The sequence below is a fragment of the Physella acuta genome, unplaced genomic scaffold (genome assembly GCF_028476545.2).
Source record: "Physella acuta isolate Inbredline_101_S28 unplaced genomic scaffold, ASM2847654v3 ptg000543l, whole genome shotgun sequence".
NCBI classification, from domain to species: domain Eukaryota; kingdom Metazoa; phylum Mollusca; class Gastropoda; family Physidae; genus Physella; species Physella acuta.
In genome coordinates this window covers 683,579-706,067 of record NW_026732062.1, presented here as the reverse complement: position 1 = coordinate 706,067, position 22,489 = coordinate 683,579, and the positions used below count along the sequence as shown (strand labels likewise).

Genomic DNA, 22,489 nt, shown 5'->3' with positions numbered 1-22,489 from the left:
CTAATTTGATATAGATCTATGTATTGATACATGTATTATCTGAATCTCTGTTGATTTGGTGTAATAAAGATATAAACGGTTAAATGGATGTAACATAGTGCACTCCAATGGAAATTCCCGATGTGCGTACAAGCAATCTTTCCTCATTGTAAACGGAAGTCTGTGGGTATAGTGTACTGTAAGTGTAGTGAAACAACTATAAGAATTGATTTACGTGAGCTGGCGGAATAAATTCATTTCGGAGTTGTAATTGGTAAAACATTTCGCTAACAAGAAACTGATCCTAATATCTAAATTAATTAATTAACTACCAATAAAAAAATAACTTTAGCTTAGACTACTATAAAAGTCAGAAACTGTCAGCGCGATTCACCTTCCGTATAAGTTATAAACACCAAAATAAACGTCTATCAAATCAATTTTAAAATTGAAATTTACGCCATATTTAATGTTGAATAATAAGGGAGGTAATAATTACGGTCTACAATAGCCGTCTTTTTTATCTTGTTGTTTCCCTTTGACTATAAATTTTTATTTTTCTATATTTTTTTTTTTTTTTTTTTTTTTTTTGTCATTTTTGCTTTATTGGTCAAAACGCCTAAACTAAATTAATTACAATTTTAAAAAATTTAATCAGTGCTTGTGTTTTAAGTTCTCAACTGTGGAATTTGGGGTCGGAAATTAAAATTGTTTTGTTTTCAACATCGCCTCCTCTAGTTCAACATCATTACACGCCTAAACATTTGAAACAGATTGACGAAAAAGACCACATGTCTCTCCAGCAGTCAGTACCCACCTGTCACCACCTGTCTCTCCAGCAGTCAGTACCCACCTGTAACCACCTGTCTCTCCAGCAGTCAGTACCCACCTGTCAGCTGTCTCTCCAGCAGTCAGTACCCACCTGTCAGCTGTCTCTCCAGCAGTCAGTACCCACCTGTCACCTGTCACCACCTGTCTCTCCAGCAGTCAGTACCCACCTGTCACCTGTCACCACCTGTCTCTACAGCAGTCATTCCCCACCTGTCACCACCTGTCTCTCCAGCAGTCAGTACCCACCTGTCACCACCTGTCACCTGTCTCTCCAGCAGTCAGTACCCACCTGTAACCACCTGTCTCTCCAGCAGTCAGTACCCACCTGTCACCTGTCTCTCCAGCAGTCAGTACCCACCTGTCACCTGTCTCTCCAGCAGTCAGTACCCACCTGTCTCTCCAGCAGTCAGTACCCACCTGTCACCTGTCTCTCCAGCAGTCAGTACCCACCTGTCACCTGTCTCTCCAGCAGTCAGTACCCACCTGTCACCTGTCTCTCCAGCAGTCAGTACCCACCTGTCTCTCCAGCAGTCAGTACCCACCTGTCACCTGTCTCTCCAGCAGTCAGTACCCACCTGTCACCTGTCTCTCCAGCAGTCAGTACCCACCTGTCACCTGTCTCTCCAGCAGTCAGTACCCACCTGTCACCTGTCTCTCCAGCAGTCAGTACCCACCTGTCACCTGTCTCTCCAGCAGTCAGTACCCACCTGTCACCTGTCACCTGTCTCTCCAGCAGTCAGTACCCACCTGTCACACCTGTCTCTCCAGCAGTCAGTACCCACCTGTCACCTGTCTCTCCAGCAGTCAGTACCCACCTGTCACCTGTCTCTCCAGCAGTCAGTACCCACCTGTCTCTCCAGCAGTCAGTACCCACCTGTCACCTGTCTCTCCAGCAGTCAGTACCCACCTGTCACCTGTCTCTCCAGCAGTCAGTACCCACCTGTCACCTGTCTCTCCAGCAGTCAGTACCCACCTGTCTCTCCAGCAGTCAGTACCCACCTGTCACCTGTCTCTCCAGCAGTCAGTACCCACCTGTCACCTGTCACCTGTCTCTCCAGCAGTCAGTACCCACCTGTCACACCTGTCTCTCCAGCAGTCAGTACCCACCTGTCACCTGTCTCTCCAGCAGTCAGTACCCACCTGTCACCTGTCTCTCCAGCAGTCAGTACCCACCTGTCTCTCCAGCAGTCAGTACCCACCTGTCACCTGTCTCTCCAGCAGTCAGTACCCACCTGTCACCTGTCTCTCCAGCAGTCAGTACCCACCTGTCACACCTGTCTCTCCAGCAGTCAGTACCCACCTGTCTCTCCAGCAGTCAGTACCCACCTGTCACCTGTCTCTCCAGCAGTCAGTACCCACCTGTCACCTGTCTCTCCAGCAGTCAGTACCCACCTGTCACCTGTCTCTCCAGCAGTCAGTACCCACCTGTCTCTCCAGCAGTCAGTACCCACCTGTCACCTGTCTCTCCAGCAGTCAGTACCCACCTGTCACCTGTCTCTCCAGCAGTCAGTACCCACCTGTCACACCTGTCTCTCCAGCAGTCAGTACCCACCTGTCTCTCCAGCAGTCAGTACCCACCTGTCACCTGTCTCTCCAGCAGTCAGTACCCACCTGTCACCTGTCACCTGTCTCTCCAGCAGTCAGTACTCACCTGTCACCTGTCTCTCCAGCAGTCAGTACCCACCTGCCACCTGTCACCTGTCTCTCCAGCAGTCAGTACCCACCTGTCACACCTGTCTCTCCAGCAGTCAGTACCCACCTGTCACCTGTCTCTCCAGCAGTCAGTACCCACCTGTCACCTGTCTCTCCAGCAGTCAGTACCCACCTGTCACCTGTCACTCCAGCAGTCAGTACCCACCTGTCACCTGTCTCTCCAGCAGTCAGTACCCACCTGTCACCTGTCTCTCCAGCAGTCAGTACCCACCTGTCACCTGTCTCTCCAGCAGTCAGTACCCACCTGTCACCTGTCTCTCCAGCAGTCAGTACCCACCTGTCTCTCCAGCAGTCAGTACCCACCTGTCACCTGTCACCCACCCACGCCTTCATGGAGTTCATTGCCCCCACGGTCAGGTGGTTGTTTTTCTGTGACGATGACGACGATTGTTCTGAGAGTGGTCAGTGCACCTGCTCGCCGCCCAGCTGCCCGTCCGACAGGTGGCGCCTGCTGCTGTGGTTCACGCTGCACACGCTGGTCTGGTGCACGGCTGACCACACCTGGACCAACGTGGCTGTGGCCTTCACCTGTCTAGGTAAGTGCTGTCTGTCTAGGTAAGTGCTGTCTGTCTAGGTAAGTGCTGTCTGTCTAGGTAAGTGCTGTCTGTCTAGGTAAGTGCTGTCTGTCTAGGTAAGTGCTGTCTGTCTAGGTAAGTGCTGTCTGTCTAGGTAAGTGCTGTCTGTAAGTGCTGTCTGTAAGTGCTGTCTGTCTAGGTAAGTGCTGTCTGTCTAGGTAAGTGCTGTCTGTCTAGGTAAGTGCTGTCTGTAAGTGTTGTCTGTAAGTGCTGTCTGTCTAGGTAAGTTCTGTCTGTCTAGGTAAGTGCTGTCTATCTAGGTAAGTGCTGTCTGTCTATGTAAGATTGTTGTCTGTCTAGGTAAGTGCTGTCTGTCTAGGTAAGTGCTGTCTGTCTAGGTAAGTGCTGTCTGTCTAGGTAAGTGCTGTCTGTCTAGGTAAGTGCTGTCTGTAAGTGTTGTCTGTAAGTGCTGTCTGTCTAGGTAAGTGCTGTCTGTCTAGGTAAATGCTGTCTGTCTAGGTAAGTGCTGTCTGTCTAGGTAAGTGCTGTCTGTCTAGGTAAGTGCTGTCTGTCAAGGTAAGTGCTGTCTGTCTAGGTAAGTGATGTCTGTCTAGGTAAGATTGCTGTCTTTCTAGGTAAGATTGCTGTCTAGGTAAGTGCTGTCTGTCTAGGTAAGTGCTGTCTGTCTAGGTAAGTGCTGTCTGTAAGTGTTGTCTGTAAGTGCTGTCTGTCTAGGTAAGTTCTGTCTGTCTAGGTAAGTGCTGTCTATCTAGGTAAGTGCTGTCTGTCTATGTAAGATTGTTGTCTGTCTAGGTAAGTGCTGTCTGTCTAGGTAAGTGCTGTCTGTCTAGGTAAGTGCTGTCTGTCTATGTAAGATTGTTGTCTGTCTATGTAAGTGCTGTCTGTCTAGGTAAGTGCTGTCTGTCTAGGTAAGTGCTGTCTGTCTATGTAAGATTGTTGTCTGTCTAGGTAAGTGCTGTCTGTCTAGGTAAGTGCTCTCTGTCTAGGTAAGTGCTGTCTGTCTAGGTAAGATTGCTGTCCGTCTAGGTAAGATTGCTGTCTGTAAGTGCTGTCTGTCTAGGTAAGTGCTGTCTGTCTAGGTAAGTGCTGTCTGTCTAGGTAAGTGCTGTCTGTCTATTGAAGATTGCTGTCTGTCTAGGTAAGTGCTGTCTGTCTAGGTAAGTGCTGTCTGTCTAGGTAAGTGCTGTCTGTCTAGGTAAGTGCTGTCTATCTAGGTAAGTGCTGTCTGTCTATGTAAGTGCTGTCTGTCTATGTAAGTGCTGTCTGTCTAGGTAAGTGCTGTCTGTCTAGGTAAGTGCTGTCTGTCTAGGTAAGTGCTGTCTGTCTAGGTAAGTGCTGTCTGTCTAGGTAAGTGCTGTCTGTCTAGGTAAGTGCTGTCTGTCTATGTAAGATTGCTGTCTGTCTAGGTAAGTGCTGTCTGTCTAGGTAAGTGCTGTCTGTCAAGGTAAGTGCTGTCTGTCTATGTAAGTGCTATCTGTCTAGGTAAGTGCTGTCTGTCTAGGTAAATGCTGTCTGTCTAGGTAAGTGCTGTCTGTCTAGGTAAGTGCTGTCTGTCTAGGTAAGATTGCTGTCTGTCTAGGTAAGTGCTGTCTGTCTAGGTAAGTGCTGTCTGTCTAGGTAAGATTGCTGTCTAGGTAAGTGCTGTCTGTCTAGGTAAGTGCTGTCTGTCTAGGTAAGTGCTGTCTGTTTAGGTAAGTGCTGTCTGTCTAGGTAAGATTGCTGTCTGTCTAGGTAAGTGCTGTCTGTCTAGGTAAGTGCTGTCTGTCTAGGTAAGTGCTGTCTGTCTAGGTAAGTGCTGTCTGTCTAGGTAAGTGCTGTCTGTCTAGGTAGTGCTGTCTGTCTATGTAAGATTGCTGTCTGTCTAGGTAAGTGCTGTCTATCTAGGTAACTGCTGTCTGTCGAGGTTAGATTGCTGTCTGTCTAGGTAAGTGCTGTCTGTCTAGGTAAGTGCTGTCTGTCTAGGTAAGTGCTGTCTGTCTAGGTAAGTGCTGTCTGTCAAGGTAAGTGCTGTCTGTCTAGGTAAGTGATGTCTGTCTAGGTAAGATTGCTGTCTTTCTAGGTAAGATTGCTGTCTATGTAAGATTGCTGTCTGTCTAGGTAAGTGCTGTCTATCTAGGTAAGTGCTGTCTGTCGAGGTTAGATTGCTGTCTGTCTAGGTAAGTGCTGTCTGTCTATGTAAGTGCTGTCTGTCTAGGTAAGTGCTGTCTGTCTAGGTAAGTGCTGTCTGTCAAGGTAAGTGCTGTCTGTCTAGGTAAGTGATGTCTGTCTAGGTAAGATTGCTGTCTTTTTAGGTAAGATTGCTGTCTAGGTAAGTGCTGTCTGTCTAGGTAAGATTGCTGTCTGTCTAGGTAAGTGCTGTCTGTCTAGGTAAGTGCTGTCTGTTTAGGTAAGTGCTGTCTGTCTAGGTAAGATTGCTGTCTGTCTAGGTAAGTGCTGTCTGTCTAGGTAAGTGCTGTCTGTCTAGGTAAGTGCTGTCTGTCTAGGTAAGTGCTGTCTGTCTAGGTAAGTGCTGTCTGTCTAGGTAAGTGCTGTCTGTCTATGTAAGATTGCTGTCTGTCTAGGTAAGTGCTGTCTATCTAGGTAAGTGCTGTCTGTCGAGGTTAGATTGCTGTCTGTCTAGGTAAGTGCTGTCTGTCTATGTAAGTGCTGTCTGTCTAGGTAAGTGCTGTCTGTCTAGGTAAGTGCTGTCTGTCTAGGTAAGTGCTGTCTGTCTAGGTAAGTGCTGTCTGTCTAGGTAAGTGCTGTCTGTCTAGGTAAGTGCTGTCTGTCAAGGTAAGTGCTGTCTGTCTAGGTAAGTGCTGTCTGTCTAGGTAAGTGCTGTCTGTCTAGGTAAGTGCTGTCTGTCTAGGTAAGTGCTGTCTGTCTAGGTAAGTGCTGTCTGTCTAGGTAAGATTGCTGTCTGTCTAGGTAAGTGCTGTCTGTCTAGGTAAGTGCTGTCTGTCTAGGTAAGATTGCTGTCTAGGTAAGTGCTGTCTGTCTAGGTAAGTGCTGTCTGTCTAGGTAAGTGCTGTCTGTCGAGGTTAGATTGCTGTCTGTCTAGGTAAGTGCTGTCTGTCTATGTAAGTGCTGTCTGTCTAGGTAAGTGCTGTCTGTCTAGGTAAGTGCTGTCTGTCAAGGTAAGTGCTGTCTGTCTAGGTAAGTGATGTCTGTCTAGGTAAGATTGCTGTCTTTCTAGGTAAGTGCTGTCTGTCTATGTAAGATTGCTGTCTGTCTAGGTAAGTGCTGTCTATCTAGGTAAGTGCTGTCTGTCGAGGTTAGATTGCTGTCTGTCTAGGTAAGTGCTGTCTGTCTATGTAAGTGCTGTCTGTCTAGGTAAGTGCTGTCTGTCTAGGTAAGTGCTGTCTGTCAAGGTAAGTGCTGTCTGTCTAGGTAAGTGATGTCTGTCTAGGTAAGATTGCTGTCTTTTTAGGTAAGATTGCTGTCTACGTAAGTGCTGTCTGTCTAGGTAAGATTGCTGTCTGTCTAGGTAAGTGCTGTCTGTCTAGGTAAGTGCTGTCTGTTTAGGTAAGTGCTGTCTGTCTAGGTAAGATTGCTGTCTGTCTAGGTAAGTGCTGTCTGTCTAGGTAAGTGCTGTCTGTCTAGGTAAGTGCTGTCTGTCTAGGTAAGTGCTGTCTTTCTAGGTAAGTGCTGTCTGTCTATGTAAGATTGCTGTCTGTCTAGGTAAGTGCTGTCTATCTAGGTAAGTGCTGTCTGTCGAGGTTAGATTGCTGTCTGTCTAGGTAAGTGCTGTCTGTCTATGTAAGTGCTGTCTGTCTAGGTAAGTGCTGTCTGTCTAGGTAAGTGCTGTCTGTCTAGGTAAGTGCTGTCTGTCAAGGTAAGTGCTGTCTGTCTAGGTAAGTGCTGTCTGTCTAGGTAAGTGCTGTCTGTCTAGGTAAGTGCTGTCTGTCTAGGTAAGTGCTGTCTGTCTAGGTAAGTGCTGTTTGTCTAGGTAAGTGCTGTCTGTCTAGGTAAGTGCTGTCTGTCTAGGTAAGTGCTGTCTGTCTAGGTAAGTGCTCTCTGTCTATGTAAGATTGCTGTCTGTCTAGGTAAGTGCTGTCTGTCTAGGTAAGTGCTGTCTGTCTAGGTAAATGCTGTCTGTCTAGGTAAGTGCTGTCTGTCTAGGTAAGTGCTGTCTGTCTAGGTAAGTGCTGTCTGTCTAGGTAAGTGCTGTCTGTCTATGTAAGATTGTTGTCTGTCTAGGTAAGTGCTGTCTGTCTAGGTAAGTGCTGTCTGTCTAGCTAAGTGCTGTCTGTCTATGTAAGATTGTTGTCTGTCTAGGTAAGTGCTGTCTGTCTAGGTAAGTGCTGTCTGTTTAGGTAAGTGCTGTCTGTCTAGGTAAGATTGCTGTCTGTCTAGGTAAGTGCTGTCTGTCTAGGTAAGTGCTGTCTGTCTAGGTAAGTGCTGTCTGTCTAGGTAAGTGCTGTCTGTCTATGTAAGATTGCTGTCTGTCTAGGTAAGTGCTGTCTATCTAGGTAAGTGCTGTCTGTCGAGGTTAGATTGCTGTCTGTCTAGGTAAGTGCTGTGTGTCTATGTAAGTGCTGTCTGTCTAGGTAAGTGCTGTCTGTCTAGGTAAGTGCTGTCTGTCAAGGTAAGTGCTGTCTGTCTAGGTAAGTGATGTCTGTCTAGGTAAGATTGCTGTCTTTCTAGGTAAGATTGCTGTCTATGTAAGATTGCTGTCTGTCTAGGTAAGTGCTGTCTATCTAGGTAAGTGCTGTCTGTCGAGGTTAGATTGCTGTCTGTCTAGGTAAGTGCTGTCTGTCTATGTAAGTGCTGTCTGTCTAGGTAAGTGCTGTCTGTCTAGGTAAGTGCTGTCTGTCAAGGTAAGTGCTGTCTGTCTAGGTAAGTGATGTCTGTCTAGGTAAGATTGCTGTCTTTCTAGGTAAGATTGCTGTCTAGGTAAGTGCTGTCTGTCTAGGTAAGATTGCTGTCTGTCTAGGTAAGTGCTGTCTGTCTAGGTAAGTGCTGTCTGTTTAGGTAAGTGCTGTCTGTCTAGGTAAGATTGCTGTCTGTCTAGGTAAGTGCTGTCTGTCTATGTAAGATTGCTGTCTGTCTAGGTAAGTGCTGTCTATCTAGGTAAGTGCTGTCTGTCGAGGTTAGATTGCTGTCTGTCTAGGTAAGTGCTGTCTGTCTATGTAAGTGCTGTCTGTCTAGGTAAGTGCTGTCTGTCTAGGTAAGTGCTGTCTGTCTAGGTAAGTGCTGTCTGTCTAGGTAAGTGCTGTCTGTCTAGGTAAGTGCTGTCTGTCTAGGTAAGTGCTGTCTGTCTAGGTAAGTGCTGTCTGTCTAGGTAAGTGCTGTCTGTCTAGGTAAGTGCTGTCTGTCAAGGTAAGTGCTGTCTGTCTAGGTAAGTGCTGTCTGTCTAGGTAAGTGCTGTCTGTCTAGGTAAGTGCTGTCTGTCTAGGTAAGTGCTGTCTGTCTAGGTAAGTGCTGTTTGTCTAGGTAAGTGCTGTCTGTCTAGGTAAGTGCTGTCTGTCTATGTAAGATTGCTGTCTGTCTAGGTAAGTGCTGTCTGTCTAGGTAAGTGCTGTCTGTCTAGGTAAATGCTGTCTGTCTAGGTAAGTGCTGTCTGTCTAGGTAAGTGCTGTCTGTCTAGGTAAGTGCTGTCTGTCTATGTAAGATTGTTGTCTGTCTAGGTAAGTGCTGTCTGTCTAGGTAAGTGCTGTCTGTCTAGCTAAGTGCTGTCTGTCTATGTAAGATTGTTGTCTGTCTAGGTAAGTGCTGTCTGTCTAGGTAAGTGCTGTCTGTCTAGGTAAGTGCTGTCTGTCTAGGTAAGTGCTGTCTGTCTAGGTAAGTGCTGTCTGTCTATGTAAGATTGCTGTCTGTCTAGGTAAGTGCTGTCTGTCTAGGTAAGTGCTGTCTGTCTATGTAAGATTGTTGTCTGTCTAGGTAAGTGCTGTCTGTCTAGGTAAGATTGCAGTCTGTCCAGGTTAGTCTAAGTACGGATTTCTATTAATTTTTCTAACAACTTTATCAACGGAGATTTGTTTTTATTTTTCTATGTATGATGTCTATCTTTGTGACTATGAATTTGTTTTAATTTAATTAATAAGATTAAAACTTGAGTAATTAACATAAACAGTAAGACATTATCGCTACCCAAACACTATCATAATACATTGATATTAATCCTGACCCTACCCACTATTCCAACACTATTCCAACACTATTCCAACACTATTCCAACACTATTCCAACACTATTCCAACACTATTCCAACACTATTCCAACACTATTCCAACACTATTCCAACACTATTCCAACACTATTCCAACACTATTCCAACACTATTCCAACACTATTCCAACACTATTCCAACACTATTCCAACACTATTCCAACACTATTCCAACACTATTCCAACCCTATTCCAACCCTATTCCAACACTATTCCAACACTATTCCAACACTATTCCAACACTATTCCAACAATAAATGCGCCTACAAAATCTTGATATGATCGTTTATTTACTGGATTAAAAAAATTAACCCAAATTTTTGCCAACCAATACTCATTACTTTTTCCGTAGCTCGAAGCAATTGTTACCCATAGCTCACTCTTCGCTTCCCCCCCCCCCCCCCACCCCACAGCCGTGCTGGGCCTGACCGTCACGTCTAAGATCACCACCCTCAACAACCTGAGAACCGTCGTCATCGGTTACGTCACCCTACTCGCCACCAACATCGCCATCAGCGCGCTGATCCTCATGACGTCACGACACACCTACCTGACCTACGAATACCTGGCCAAGAAAGTTATCCTCAGGGAGAGTGAGTACGGTGTGGGGCACGTGCTTTTCTGTATGGGGTTTTAAATCACTTGACCTGGTCACTAGGTCACTTGGTCACCACTTGACTTGGTCACCGCGTGAGTTGGTCACCACTTGACTTGGTCACCGCGTGAGTTGGTCACCACTTGACTTGGTCACCGCGTGAGTTGGTCACCACTTGACTTGGTCACCGCATGATTTGTCATTAATTGAGTTGGTCACCACTTGAGTTGGTCACCGCGTGAGTTGGTCACCACTTGACTTGGTCACCACTTGACTTGGTCACCACTTGAATTGGTCACCACTTGACTTGGTCACCACTTGAATTGGTCACCACTTGACTTGGTCACCGCATGATTTGTCATTAATTGAGTTGGTCACCACTTGAGTTGGTCACCGCGTGAGTTGGTCACCACTTGACTTGGTCACCACTTGACTTGGTCACCACTTGAATTGGTCACCACTTGACTTGGTCACCACTTGAATTGGTCACCACTTGACTTGGTCACCTCTTGAATTGGTCACCACTTCAATTGGTCACCACTTGACTTGGTCACCACTTCAATTGGTCACCACTTGACTTGGTCACCACTTGAGTTGGTCACCACTTGAGTTGGTCACCACTTGAGTTAGTCACCACTGGAGCTGGTTACTCCTTGAGTTGGTCAACCCTCGACTAGGTCATGGGTTGCCAAACTGACCCAAACGTCCCCTCCCCCCCCCCCCTCCCCATACGCTTTAGACTATTTAACTATCTGCAGTGATAACACATGCAGACAATACCGGATGATCCTTTCAAGGGCTTAACGCTTTTCCTCCCGAACCAGATACATCATTCAAAGTGATAATCATGTTGATGGCCCGATTCCCACCCCTGTCTATACACACCCACCTGTATAGACGTTTCCCCCAACAGGTGAGATGTTGAGGGTCCCTTATTACCAACCAACCCTGCCCCCCCCCCTCTGTCCCCACCCACCCACCTAACGAGGCGTCTCCCCCCACAGGTGAGATGTTGAGACGCTGGTGTCCACAGACCTGTATAACTGTCGGCAGTATCACGGGAGTCACGTGCCTCATGCGGGGGCTTCACAGACAGTTCTTTTAAAGCTCGGATCTCGTGCATGTGTGTACACGTGGCTGTGTACACGTGGCTGTGTACACGTGGCTGTGTACACGTGGCTGTGTACACGTGACCTACGCCCTCACACTTTTGACCTTACACGGCTGACCAACACCCCCCACACGGCTGACCAACACCTCCACACAGCTGACCAACACCCCCCCCCACACACACACGGCTGATTTACACCTCCACACCAAACACACATAACCTACACACACTTGACATACAGCCCCACCAGCTGACCCCCCCCCCCCCCCGATCAACACCTGCAACTACCACCCAGTCAACCTGTGCTGTACATCATATGACAGACAAGTCTATTGTCTTCAGCAGAGCTCAGTGATCAGATCATGTGATCAGATCATGTGACCAGATCATGTGATCAGATCATGTGACCAGATCATGTGATCAGATCATGTGACCAGATCATGTGATCAGATCATGTGATCAGATCATGTGATCAGATGAATGCGCCTGATCCTTGTGTTCTATACACCATTAAACCTATGTTCATGTCACAACTGTGTTGGGTTATGGTTCATGAATGTGTTTATTTACATCAACAAAATTCAAGTGTATGTAACCATATCACACAAGAGGACATACTAACTACATCATCAGGTATGGGCACACACCATGTCATTAGACACCAATAGCACACATATAGATGGCACCAGACACCTCAACAGCATCCACCCTCAACACCACTCACCCCAACACCACGCACACACCCAACACCACGCACACACCCAACACCACGCACACACCCAACACCACGCACACACCCAACACCACGCACACACCCAACACCACGCACACACCCAACACCACGCACACACCCAACACCACACACCCAACACCACACACCCAACACCACACACCCAACACCACACACCCCAATAAAACAGTGCATAAAAGAACACCGAGACTGCTGTAATCAGATCATATGTTTATTCACATGTTTCTTGCATATGGTAGAATAAATAGTTGAATGATGGTACAGACTGTAAGCTATATGTGATCTACGATGGTGTTACCACAACATTACATGGAGGTGATGTGTCACCACCACAGAATTAAATGATGGTAATGTGTCACCACCACAGTATTCTATGATGGTAATGTGTCACCATCACAACATTCCATGATGGTAATGTGTCACCACCACAGTATTCCATGATGGTAATGTGTCACCACCACAAGACTCCATGGTGGTAATGTGTCACCACAACAGAATTACATGATGGTAATGTGTCACCATAACAACATTTCATGATGGTAATGTGTCACCATCACAACATTCCATGATGGTACCACAAAGCCCTCTATGAATGAGGCGTGGAATCATCACCATTCACAGATGGTACAGTCTATCAACATAAAACTCCTGGCAACAGAAACCAAGAGGGTGGAGGATACTGGGGGGGGGGGGGGGGGGGGTACACAACATAACATTGTGGACCATTAAAGGCCATGAATGGCTTGACCAGTAAAGGCCATGAATGTCTTGACCAGTAAAGGTCATGAATTGGCTTGAACAGAAAAGGCCATTGAGTTGGTGTTGAATTCTTTGACAACAGTGAACATACTCTGAACATACTCAACCACCGTAATCACAACATACTCACAGTTGGTTAGGATAAAGTTAGGGATTAGATGTTAGATCAAGCTACTCAGACAAAGGAAGGTTACCAAAATATCCAACTCAAGTCAAAGATAATAATCTTACAAAAAATGACATGATTAATTTATTATGAAAAGATTAAGCTATACAGCGCCCTAATACAACATACAAGTCTGATAAAAATTTAAAGCGAAATAAATAATATAATGAGTGTACAAGCAAATGTATGAAACAGTGCATAGTAATTATGCTTAGCATTTAATATTGGCAGTTATAAAATGTACAAAATTGGCATCTAAAATACAAAATAATTTAAAAGAGTTCACAATATATTCATGAAATAAAACAACCAATATTTTTTTGTATGAAATATTTCTTTAGTGTACATATTTTTGTATTGGAAATATTTGTGTGTGTAATGTTTTTATAATTTCTAGAATAGAAACATCTGAGAAGATGATTAATGTCAATGTCAGCTGACTGACGGCAGTATACTGAGGACAGCTGCTAGTTGTTCTAAGCCCTAATGAAAAGATATCTTGAAATGAGTAAAAAATACTTTCAACAACTCAATTTTATTTAAATGCAAACTGTCAAATCAAAATGTGCGAAAGCTACAGATGAATGAGATATTAAGGACTAAATAGCACTGAAATATAACAAAGATTGAGGGTTTAACAAAGCAGACCAATTGAATATAATATAAAATGAGGGTCAAACAGCTGACAATAGCATTGAAATATAAGAAAGAATGAAGGTTAAACAATGATAGAATGAAGGTTAAACGATGATAGAACAACTGATATGATTGGCTGGCTGAAATAAAAGCTGAATGATGGGAAAATATAAAACTACATACTTCAAATAACAGGTCAAATAACAGGTCAAATAACAGGTCAAATAAAACCAGAAAAATATTAGACCACTATTATTTTTATATAAGAGCTATATAAGAGCTAAAGCTAAAATAGTTAAATTTGCCAGTTTGCGCTTATTGTCAAAACAATTAAAATGACGTATGCTTAAAATCCGTTGCATTACATATCTTGAGGGTTAAAATATAATTTTATAATATTTTTTTTTACAGTGTAAGATATAGTTAAAATATTTGAATACATTAAAATGTAGTTCTAACAACATAACAAACTACAGCACCAGTTGTTGGGGTCTACATCTTTTCATATTCTAAGACACATTCCAATCACATAGATATTTGTTCTCAAATGTAAATCGTAACATTAGGCTATTCTTAAAATATACAATTTATTTAACAGGACAGTTCAAAGGGTATATGAGAGGTGTACATCTTTATCAGCCTACTCTCTGTAACAGTGACATAATGTAATCAAAGTGTAAGCAAGCTAGTGGGTACCTTCTAGCTAACAAACCAGACGACCACAACTAGAGAGACCACATGAATTACCACACAACCACATCATTAAATACCATAGAAAAGTGGCACTGAGAAAAACATGACTCTAGTAAAATAATTGCTTCATCATCTTTCACCAAACAACAACAATTGTCTTTTTACAAATGTAAGTTTTAAGCAGATATGAAAATAAACAAAAAGGGAGAAGGGATATAAAATTCATTAAAATCAGATGTTTATAAAATTGACCAATGAGAAGACGGGCGTGATTCACCAATCAGAAGAGAGATGTGAGTCACTCAAGTGTTTATCATCACGAGGGGCGGGTGGGGGTTTGTGACGTGTCCAGGTCTCTGAAAACGTCAGACTTCTTTTGGCACTTCTCAATGGCGTCTGTTTGGATTGGTTCACGTGATACGCTGGGCTTTCAGCGTCCCTGGTTTGGTTGCTATGGTAACCAGGAAGTGATGCAGATTGGCGCTGAGCTGGATGAGGGTGTCTGTACTCTGGAGATGGTGTCTGAGATGGTGAAAGATCTGAATGTGGATCTGAATACGTCCAAGGTGTTGGTTTACTGTGTGAATTTATCAAATGTGTGAAGTTGCTGTCTAGTGTAGATGGGCTGTCTGGGTACTTCACTGGTGTGGATGTACTGTCTGGGTACTTGACTGGTGTGGATGTACTGAAGTTACCACAGCCAGACTCCCAGATGCTCCTCTTAGAAATGCCCAGCTCATCCAGCAGACTCCTGGACTGTGTCCACTCCAGCTCCGACTCACCCTCGGGCATGAGCACACACATGAACAGCTTCTTGGCCTTCGTGTCCACGGGGGAAAACGATCTCCGCGGGGAAATGTGTCCCATCGGTCACGTACTTCACCAGGGCGGAGTAGAGTCTAGGGAACTGGTGACGCAAGATGACTCCTCTGTGACGCAGCTTTCTTTGGATGTTAATAAAACAAATTTCTCTTTGTTTTCTACCATCCACCCCCTCCCACACCCCGGGCACACCAGTTAAGATGAGCGTAGGCCCGTACCTACTGGTGGATGCTGATTGCTCTTCTACACTTGTGCCAGGTTTTCTCCTCAAACTTGCCAGGCAGAGCTTGAGCAGTTTACACTTATGGATGATGGGCCCGCGGTTCCTTACACTAGTGCAGCTGTAGTCATTGTAAGACCTGACTTTAGGACTCGATGGCTCGGTCTTTAAGGTGCCACTCATGCTGCCGTTTAGGCTGTGGTAGCCCGCGTCACTGCCAAAGCTGGTGGATCTAGTTCTAGAGAGGTTCATACTTTGGCAGCAGTCGCCAGAAAAATCTGGCACAAAGTTGATTATACCATCAACACTCTCCCTGTTCCAGCTCTGACCAACTCCAACATTTAGAACATACTGCTCCATGGGGTCGTAGTCCAGGCACAGCCGTAGAATCATGTCTAGAACATTCTTAAACACTCGGCCACACTGGAGTTCTGGAATAGTCACAAACGTGGGTTTCAGCTCCAGGGCGGGTACGCCGTGTTCCAGAAAGTTCTGAGCCGCCAGGAGATCTGGGAATCCCATGAGGATGCAGCCCCTCCCCCGGGCCATGTACCCACGCTGGGCGATCTTGGACAGGAGCTGACCCACCTGACCGCTCTGGCTGCAGAACTTGATGACCTGCTTGCACGTGCTGTTGACCAGGCTGCCGTGGCAGGCGGTCAGCTTGTGCCGGTGCCAGTCACGTGACCGGCACTCCCGGCTGCAGTAGGCGGCCGGACAGTTGTGACAGTTCTTGAACCCCAGCCTGGCCACGTCAACCGTCACGACATCCTGGCAGTTCTGGCACTGGACCAGCGAACCCTTGACCTCACTTCCGGGACTCTCTCCCCAGGTTTCGCCTCCATCCACGCCCCTGTACATCTGCTCTTGTGGGACCTCATCCTCGTCAAACACCTCAGGGAACTCCTCACCATCCTCCACAAACACCCCATCCTCCGTGCACCCGCTGCTCAGTGTCCCGTGTAACTTGCTCAACGACCCATAGTAACCGCTGTCATGGTGGCCGTCACCATAGCAACCACTCCCGCGTCTGACGTTGTTTCCCCCCACACCCCCATCAACAAACCATTTCCCGTAGATGTCTCCCGAGCTCTGAACACCCCCACAACCCTCCCCAGGTTCACAAGTTTGAGTTGATGGAACACACGTCGTAGTTTGAGAACCACTGTTGGGACGACCACACGTATCTGACAGTAGGCGATCACTGAGTGGGTTACTGTAAGAGTTAGAAAGGCACTGATTGTCAACACTAAGTCTGCTGGAGTCCGCCCTGTGTCTGGCCGCTTCCAGTAAGTCACCAAACACCTGCTCCACGCTGGCTTCCTCTAGAGCAGCTCTGGGTTCCTCTAGAGCAGCTCTGGGTTCCTCTAGAGCAGCTCTGGGAGCCACTGGGCGCTCTAACACCGCCTCCCACAACAGCACCATGTCCTGCTTGTAGCTGCAGGCCCGTGGGTCGAGTCTGGCCCGCCGGAAAGATGGGGGGTCGGAGGCCAGGACGGGGTAGGTGTAGTGTAGACAGGACATGTTCCAACACTGACGCCGGCACTGACGCCAGCACTGACTCTAGCACTGACTCCCGATGTCTAGAGTGCCAGCCACTTGTCTGTTATACTGTAGTTTCTGAAAGATAATAAAGGAATTTTGTTTACATTGACAACTGGGAATAATACTGTTATGTAAAAATTATTTTGCATAATTAAAAAAAAAACATGTTTAGGAACCTAAGAAGATTATGCTGTACTATACAGAGGCGTAGCGACCCATTCCTGGGCAAACTCTCAATTTTGTTCCCCACCCCCTTTGATACATATTTTGTTATTCACGTTGGCGAAAAACCGCCCCCCCCCCCCCGATTTGGAAAGGTCGAGGGCGCTTTTTTACCGGTCACTGTCCTTATAGTGTTTTTATTCAGTGTCACCCAGTGTCACACACTTGATGTAACAAACTATTACATCTGTCTGTAAAGAAAAGTAATGGTCTAAACATTGACTGTGTGAAATTAATGTAAGAGGGGGGGGGGGGGGGGAGTAGAACACACTGTTAGCCACTAGGGAAGATGACGACATAACACTAAAGAAATTTAGCTGTGAGATTTCGCGAGCTGGTGTAAAGAGCGAGAAACGGTTCATTGGACAAATACACAAATACATTGTTTTACGATCTAGTGTGTACGTGGAGGGGTGGGGCGAATGTAAAGCTAAACTTGCACTGTATACTGGTCATTTTCACCTAGATAAAGCCTAGACACAAGTCTATGTGTGATGGTCAGTAGGGTTTCTTTCAGACATTTTTTCTTCGGCGAAGTGGAATTAAAATTCCGGGGGGGGGGGGGGGGTAAATGAAAGAAACTGTCAGCCATATAGGTCTAATTCAGCTGAATGACAGCACTAGCACAGCTATAAGGGACTAACCCAGCCAGCAGTGTTTCTTCCAGACTTTTTTCTCCGGGGGTGCACTAGAAATTTTCGGGGGGCGGACAACAATTTCCAGGGGGGGGGGGGGACACTGTCAAAAGTATATATTTCCTATATAAATTCCATTTCGTTCGGGGGGGGGGGCGGTAGACTTTCTTCGGGGGGGGGGGGGGAGACGATGCTCCCCCGAAGAGATGCCTGGAAGAAACTCTACCAGCCAGTACTAATGAGTAACCCAGCCATATAAAAATTCCATCACACTAGATCTTGTTCTCGATCCAATAATTTAACAGCAATGATTACAATGCAGTCAAAATAATCCTTTCGCCGCATGACGTCAAATGACGTCCTTTCTCCCAACAGCCATTTCCCGCCATTCCTCCACCTCGCGTTAAAACATTACTTCCGGTTTTTGTACCCGCCACCTCAGGGTGTCACCGCCTCCATTAACCCTGGCTCAACCAGCCCAATAAAAATTTGAAACTCTTCAATACCGGAGAGAAATATTCTCCCGGCCGTTTTAAAAATCGCAGTTTGTGATGTGTGAAAAGATAACAGACGGACGCTTGACAGTTTGAACTAGGAGGGCTTTAACCGCCTAGTGAATACAAAGTAGGGGAAGACAATCCGTTACATAGTCCGCCATTTTGTTGACCTCAATTACACAGCGCTCAAGCCTAAAGTAAACAAAACACGATCCTCTATTGGAATAGACACTATTGCTAGCGAGGAATGCGGAGCTTCGGCTGTGTATTGCATTCAAGAGCAATCAGGCCTAAAAGTAGGAAAAAATGTTTAGTTTTACAGTGGGTTAGATCTACGCAATCTGTTGCAGTTTTAATGTTTTCTTCACTCAAGACTTTAACTGCGAGATCTAGAGCTACGAGCAGACCGTCTGACGCCTGTGTGGTTGATCTTCTCACTAGCAAACTAGAGGGCACATTTTTAGACCACAGGTCATTTGGTCAGTGGTCCAGTTATGTCATTTCGTCAGTGGTCAAGCAAAGGACGTCGCTTGGTCAGTGGTCAGGTTTTAACTTGACCATTGGCCAAATGACGTCATATAGGGTTGCCAGGTGTCCACTTTTGAACAGGACAGTCCAGTATTTGAGCAGACTGTCCAGGATAAAATAAATACTGGACAAGTATATGAATAATACTCTGTTACCCCCCTTCTTCTGCTTTGCGGCATACCTGAGAAGGGAAGGATGGAAAGGTGTCCAGTATTTTCGGAAAAGGTATCTGGCAACCCTAACGTCATAACCTGACCTCTGACCAATGGTCATGTTGTCAGTGGGCATGTTATGACGTCATTTTCTAAGTGGTCAGGTTACGTCGTCATGTGGTCAGTGTTCAAGTTATGACGTCACATGGTATATGCTCAAGTTATGACGTCACTTGGTCAGTGGTCAAGTTATGACGTCACTTGGTCAGTGGTCAAGTTATGACGTCACTGGGTCAATGGTCAAGTTATGAGTAGCCACCATCGCAGCATACCCGACCTATGAGCAACACTTCCCTACGTCAACGACAACCATTTAGCCTAGACAAAAACCCGCTGAGTCAGCAACTATTGACCAGGGTAATGCTCAACTCGAGAAATCGATTTTTTAAACAAACCAAAAACGTGTGGGCACATTTTTCTTAGTCAGCTGTCATTTCACGAACTGCTGTCATTTCACTAGCTCAGCTGTCATTTCACTAACTCAGCTGTCATTTCCTCAACTGATGTCATTTCATAAACTGATGACATTTCATAAACTGATGTCATTTCATAAATTGCCGTCGATTTATACGCTCAGCTGTCATTTTATGAACTAAATATTCGATATAAAAACGATGACATGACGGTAGTATCACATAAATGCCACAGATGGCATGCATGTCATTGTCAACATAAAGAATGACACTAGACCTAAGACGGCCGAGTGAACATTGTATGAAGACGTTTATTATATGGGGAGAGGGGGAGTAAAAAGAAGGTAAAAAAAATAAAACAATCAGGCACAAAAAAAAAATATTTTAGCTTAATACAGCAAAAAGATATTTGAGGTAACGTTTTAAACTTGCTACGTGACATCATGGTTACGATAAGACAAACAATAAACCATCACACCAACAGGAAAAGGTTGTCACGTGATATGGTTACGATAAGACAAACAATAAACCATCACACCAACAGGAAAAGGTTGTCACGTGATATCATGGTTACGGTAAGGCAAACAATATACCAGCACACCAACAGGAAAAGGTTGTCACGTGATATGATTATGGTAAGACAAACAATATACCATCACACCAACAGCTGACGTGACATCATGGTTACGATAAGACAAACAATATACCATCACACCAACAGGAAAAGGTTGTCACGTGACATCATGGCTACGATAAGGCAAACAATATACCATCACACCAACAGGAAAAGGTTGTCAAATATTGGGGATAAATTATTACTTCAATGTGACAACAGTAGGCCTGTGGGGCTTGGGCTACTGGCGTTTGGTGGTATGGTGGTATGTAGGCTCTAGTTCGTCGGTCTAATCGAGTGGATGACAGTTTAGGTAACTGGAATAGTAGAGGTGGCTGACATATGTTGTGTATGGCAGTATAGATGGTTGACATATGTTGTGTATGGCAGTAGAGGTGGCTGACATGTGTTGTGTATGGCAGTAGAGGTGGCTGACATGTGTTGTGTATGGCAGTAGAGGTGGCTGACATATGTTGTGTATGGCAGTCGAGGTTACTGGCATATGTTGTATATGACAGTGTAGGCGACTGAAGAATGTATTGTGACAGTATAGATGATTGTTATAGGTTGTGGGGCTGTGTATGACAGTATATGTTGCTGGCATGGGTTGCTTGCGGTGTTGGGGTTTGGGGGGGGGGGTCGATTAAATTAGTTTTGGAAAACTTTGATTAGCTGAACCAGCTATTTGACAAGGAACAAGTAAAACACCTGCCTACACATACCAATTGATTAAGATTGACAAGTAAGACGGGTAATTAATTAGCAGATGTGAAATCACTTCCTGACCACGAGACCAAACATGGTCTATTTGTAGTCGCACTTCTACAACCACAAACCTCACATACAAACCGTGATCTAAAAATAGATTTCGGAACTTTCCGGTAAGTACCAAAACAAAAAATGTTATAATGAGCCAGGTCTGATGTGGCAATTGGCAATAACGCATAAAATACAAAATATCGTTTTCCATTTTGACATACGGCAAGAATTGATCATGGTGAAATCTTAACTTAGCTCAACCCTAACCCTTGATAAACTCTAATCCTAGCCTTAAATATATCCTAACTCCATTCTTTAATCAACCCTTTCATAAACATTAACCCTAATTAACCATAACAGGTTTACCAATAACACTTAGCAGTAGGAAACCTTAAACCACAATTTCACTGCCGACTGGCATATAAACAACATCATCAAAACAGATATATTATTTTACTATTTTACCTTTTAATTAATTAACAACAGTGATGCAATTAAACTAATAGAGATGCTTAAATAACTATCAGAACCACCACCTCAATCGACCTTTGCTAATCCATTTTTTGTGGGTGACCTCCCTTGCTGAGACGAAGGTCGAGGTCACCATCTCACTCAGTGAGTTAGTCTGCTCCAGAAGAAATGGGATGTTGCGCTAAGCTGGCCACAGTAAATGGGAATTAACTCCCATTTAGTGGTCAACGGCTGGCGTCACAACGGTCAGGGTGTCCATTGGTGCTAGTGGTCTGGTCTGGTAATCAGGGAAATACAGTCCAGTCTTTATACTAATGCATGTGTGTTTTTGGCCACAAAATACATGTGTCCTATGGGCCACAAAATACAGTCCAGTCTTTACACTGAACATGTGTGTTTTTGGCCACAAAATATAGTCCAGTCTTTAGACTGAACATGTGTGTTTTTGGCCACAAAATACAGTCCAGACTTTATACTAACACATGTGAACTTCTAATAAAATATCGTCCAAATTTTACACTGAATATATGTGTTTTACAAAAACACGGTCCATTATTTAAATTATACCGAGCATTTGTGTTGACAAACACATCAACCTCCACTTTGATAAACTGGTGACAAATGTGTTTTTTTTTAAAACCTGTTTGAATTATAGACGGAAAGAACGGACAAATGAGTGAGGAAGTGGAGGTAAGATGGAGTGCATACATGGATCAGTGGATGGGTGGATGTACATGAGCAGATATCCACCCCAGGATCAGTGGATGGTGGATGTACTTTAGCAGATATCCACCCCAGGATCAGTGGATGGGTGGATGTACATGAGCAGATATCCACCCAGGATCAGTGGATGGTGGATGTACTTTAGCAGATATCCACCCCAGGATCAGTGGATGGTGGATGTACTTGAGCAGATATCCACCCCAGGATCAGTGGATGGTGGATGTACTTGAGCAGATATCCACCCCAGGATCAGTGGATGGTGGATGTACTTGAGCAGATATCCACCCCAGGATCAGTGGATGGTGGATGTACTTGAGCAGATATCCACCCCAGGATCAGTGGATGGGTGGATGTACTTTAGCAGATATCCACCCCAGGATCAGTGGATGGGTGAATGTACTTGAGCAGATATCCACCCCAGGATCAGTGGATGGGTGAATGTACTTGAGCAGATATCCACCCCAGGATCAGTGGATGGGTGGATGTACTTGAGCAGATATCCACCCCAGGATCAGTGGATGGTGGATGTACTTGAGCAGATATCCACCCCAGGATCAGTGGATGGGTGGATGTACTTGAGCAGATATCCACCCCAGGATCAGTGGATGGTGGATGTACTTGAGCGGGTTGTCTGTGACTATCTTGTTTGTCTCCGTCCGACTGTCCAGGGTCATGTCACGTGATGACACTGTCTAACGTCTGCGTGGCTTCAAGGCTCGGCGAGAGACTATTTCCGTGTTTTAATTGGACAAAAGATCGATGCCCAGCTATTAAGGTATCGATTATCACGGGATCACGACTTCCTGTCTAGAGGTAATTTAAAAATCTTTTGTTTATACCTGGTTGGTCGTGTTGTTCGAGTGGTACACTGGTGATGGGTGTGATGGGGGGGGGGGGGGGTGAGGTAGG

At 45.3% G+C, this 22,489-nt stretch overlaps 2 protein-coding genes across 5 annotated transcripts in view; one reads left to right on the top strand and one right to left on the bottom strand.

Moving 5' to 3' along the window:
• The first annotated feature begins 186 nt into the window (after positions 1-186).
• Positions 187-11,049, top strand: LOC131946036 (uncharacterized). 3 transcript variants are annotated; one of them, XM_059306665.1, is made up of 4 exons: positions 187-253; positions 2,813-3,059; positions 9,623-9,802; positions 10,809-11,049. In XM_059306665.1, the coding sequence occupies exons 2-4, from the start codon at positions 2,855-2,857 to the stop codon at positions 10,907-10,909; spliced, it is 486 nt and encodes a 161-aa protein (XP_059162648.1). In that variant the 5' UTR covers positions 187-253; positions 2,813-2,854; the 3' UTR covers positions 10,910-11,049. The 3 variants fall into 3 exon arrangements, with proteins under 3 accessions (XP_059162648.1, XP_059162649.1, XP_059162647.1); XM_059306666.1 differs by having other exon boundaries at positions 198-253; positions 2,816-3,059; XM_059306664.1 differs by having other exon boundaries at positions 198-253; positions 2,787-3,059.
• Positions 11,050-16,445: 5,396 nt separating this feature from the next.
• LOC131946001 (uncharacterized) overlaps positions 16,446-22,489 on the bottom strand; it is a 35,523-nt gene continuing 29,479 nt past the window's right edge. For both annotated transcript variants that reach the window (XM_059306633.1, XM_059306634.1), the window contains exon 3: positions 16,446-16,582. In XM_059306633.1, coding sequence (XP_059162616.1) covers positions 16,569-16,582 — 14 coding nt within the window. In that variant the 3' untranslated portion in view covers positions 16,446-16,568. The remainder of the gene's footprint in view (positions 16,583-22,489) is intronic.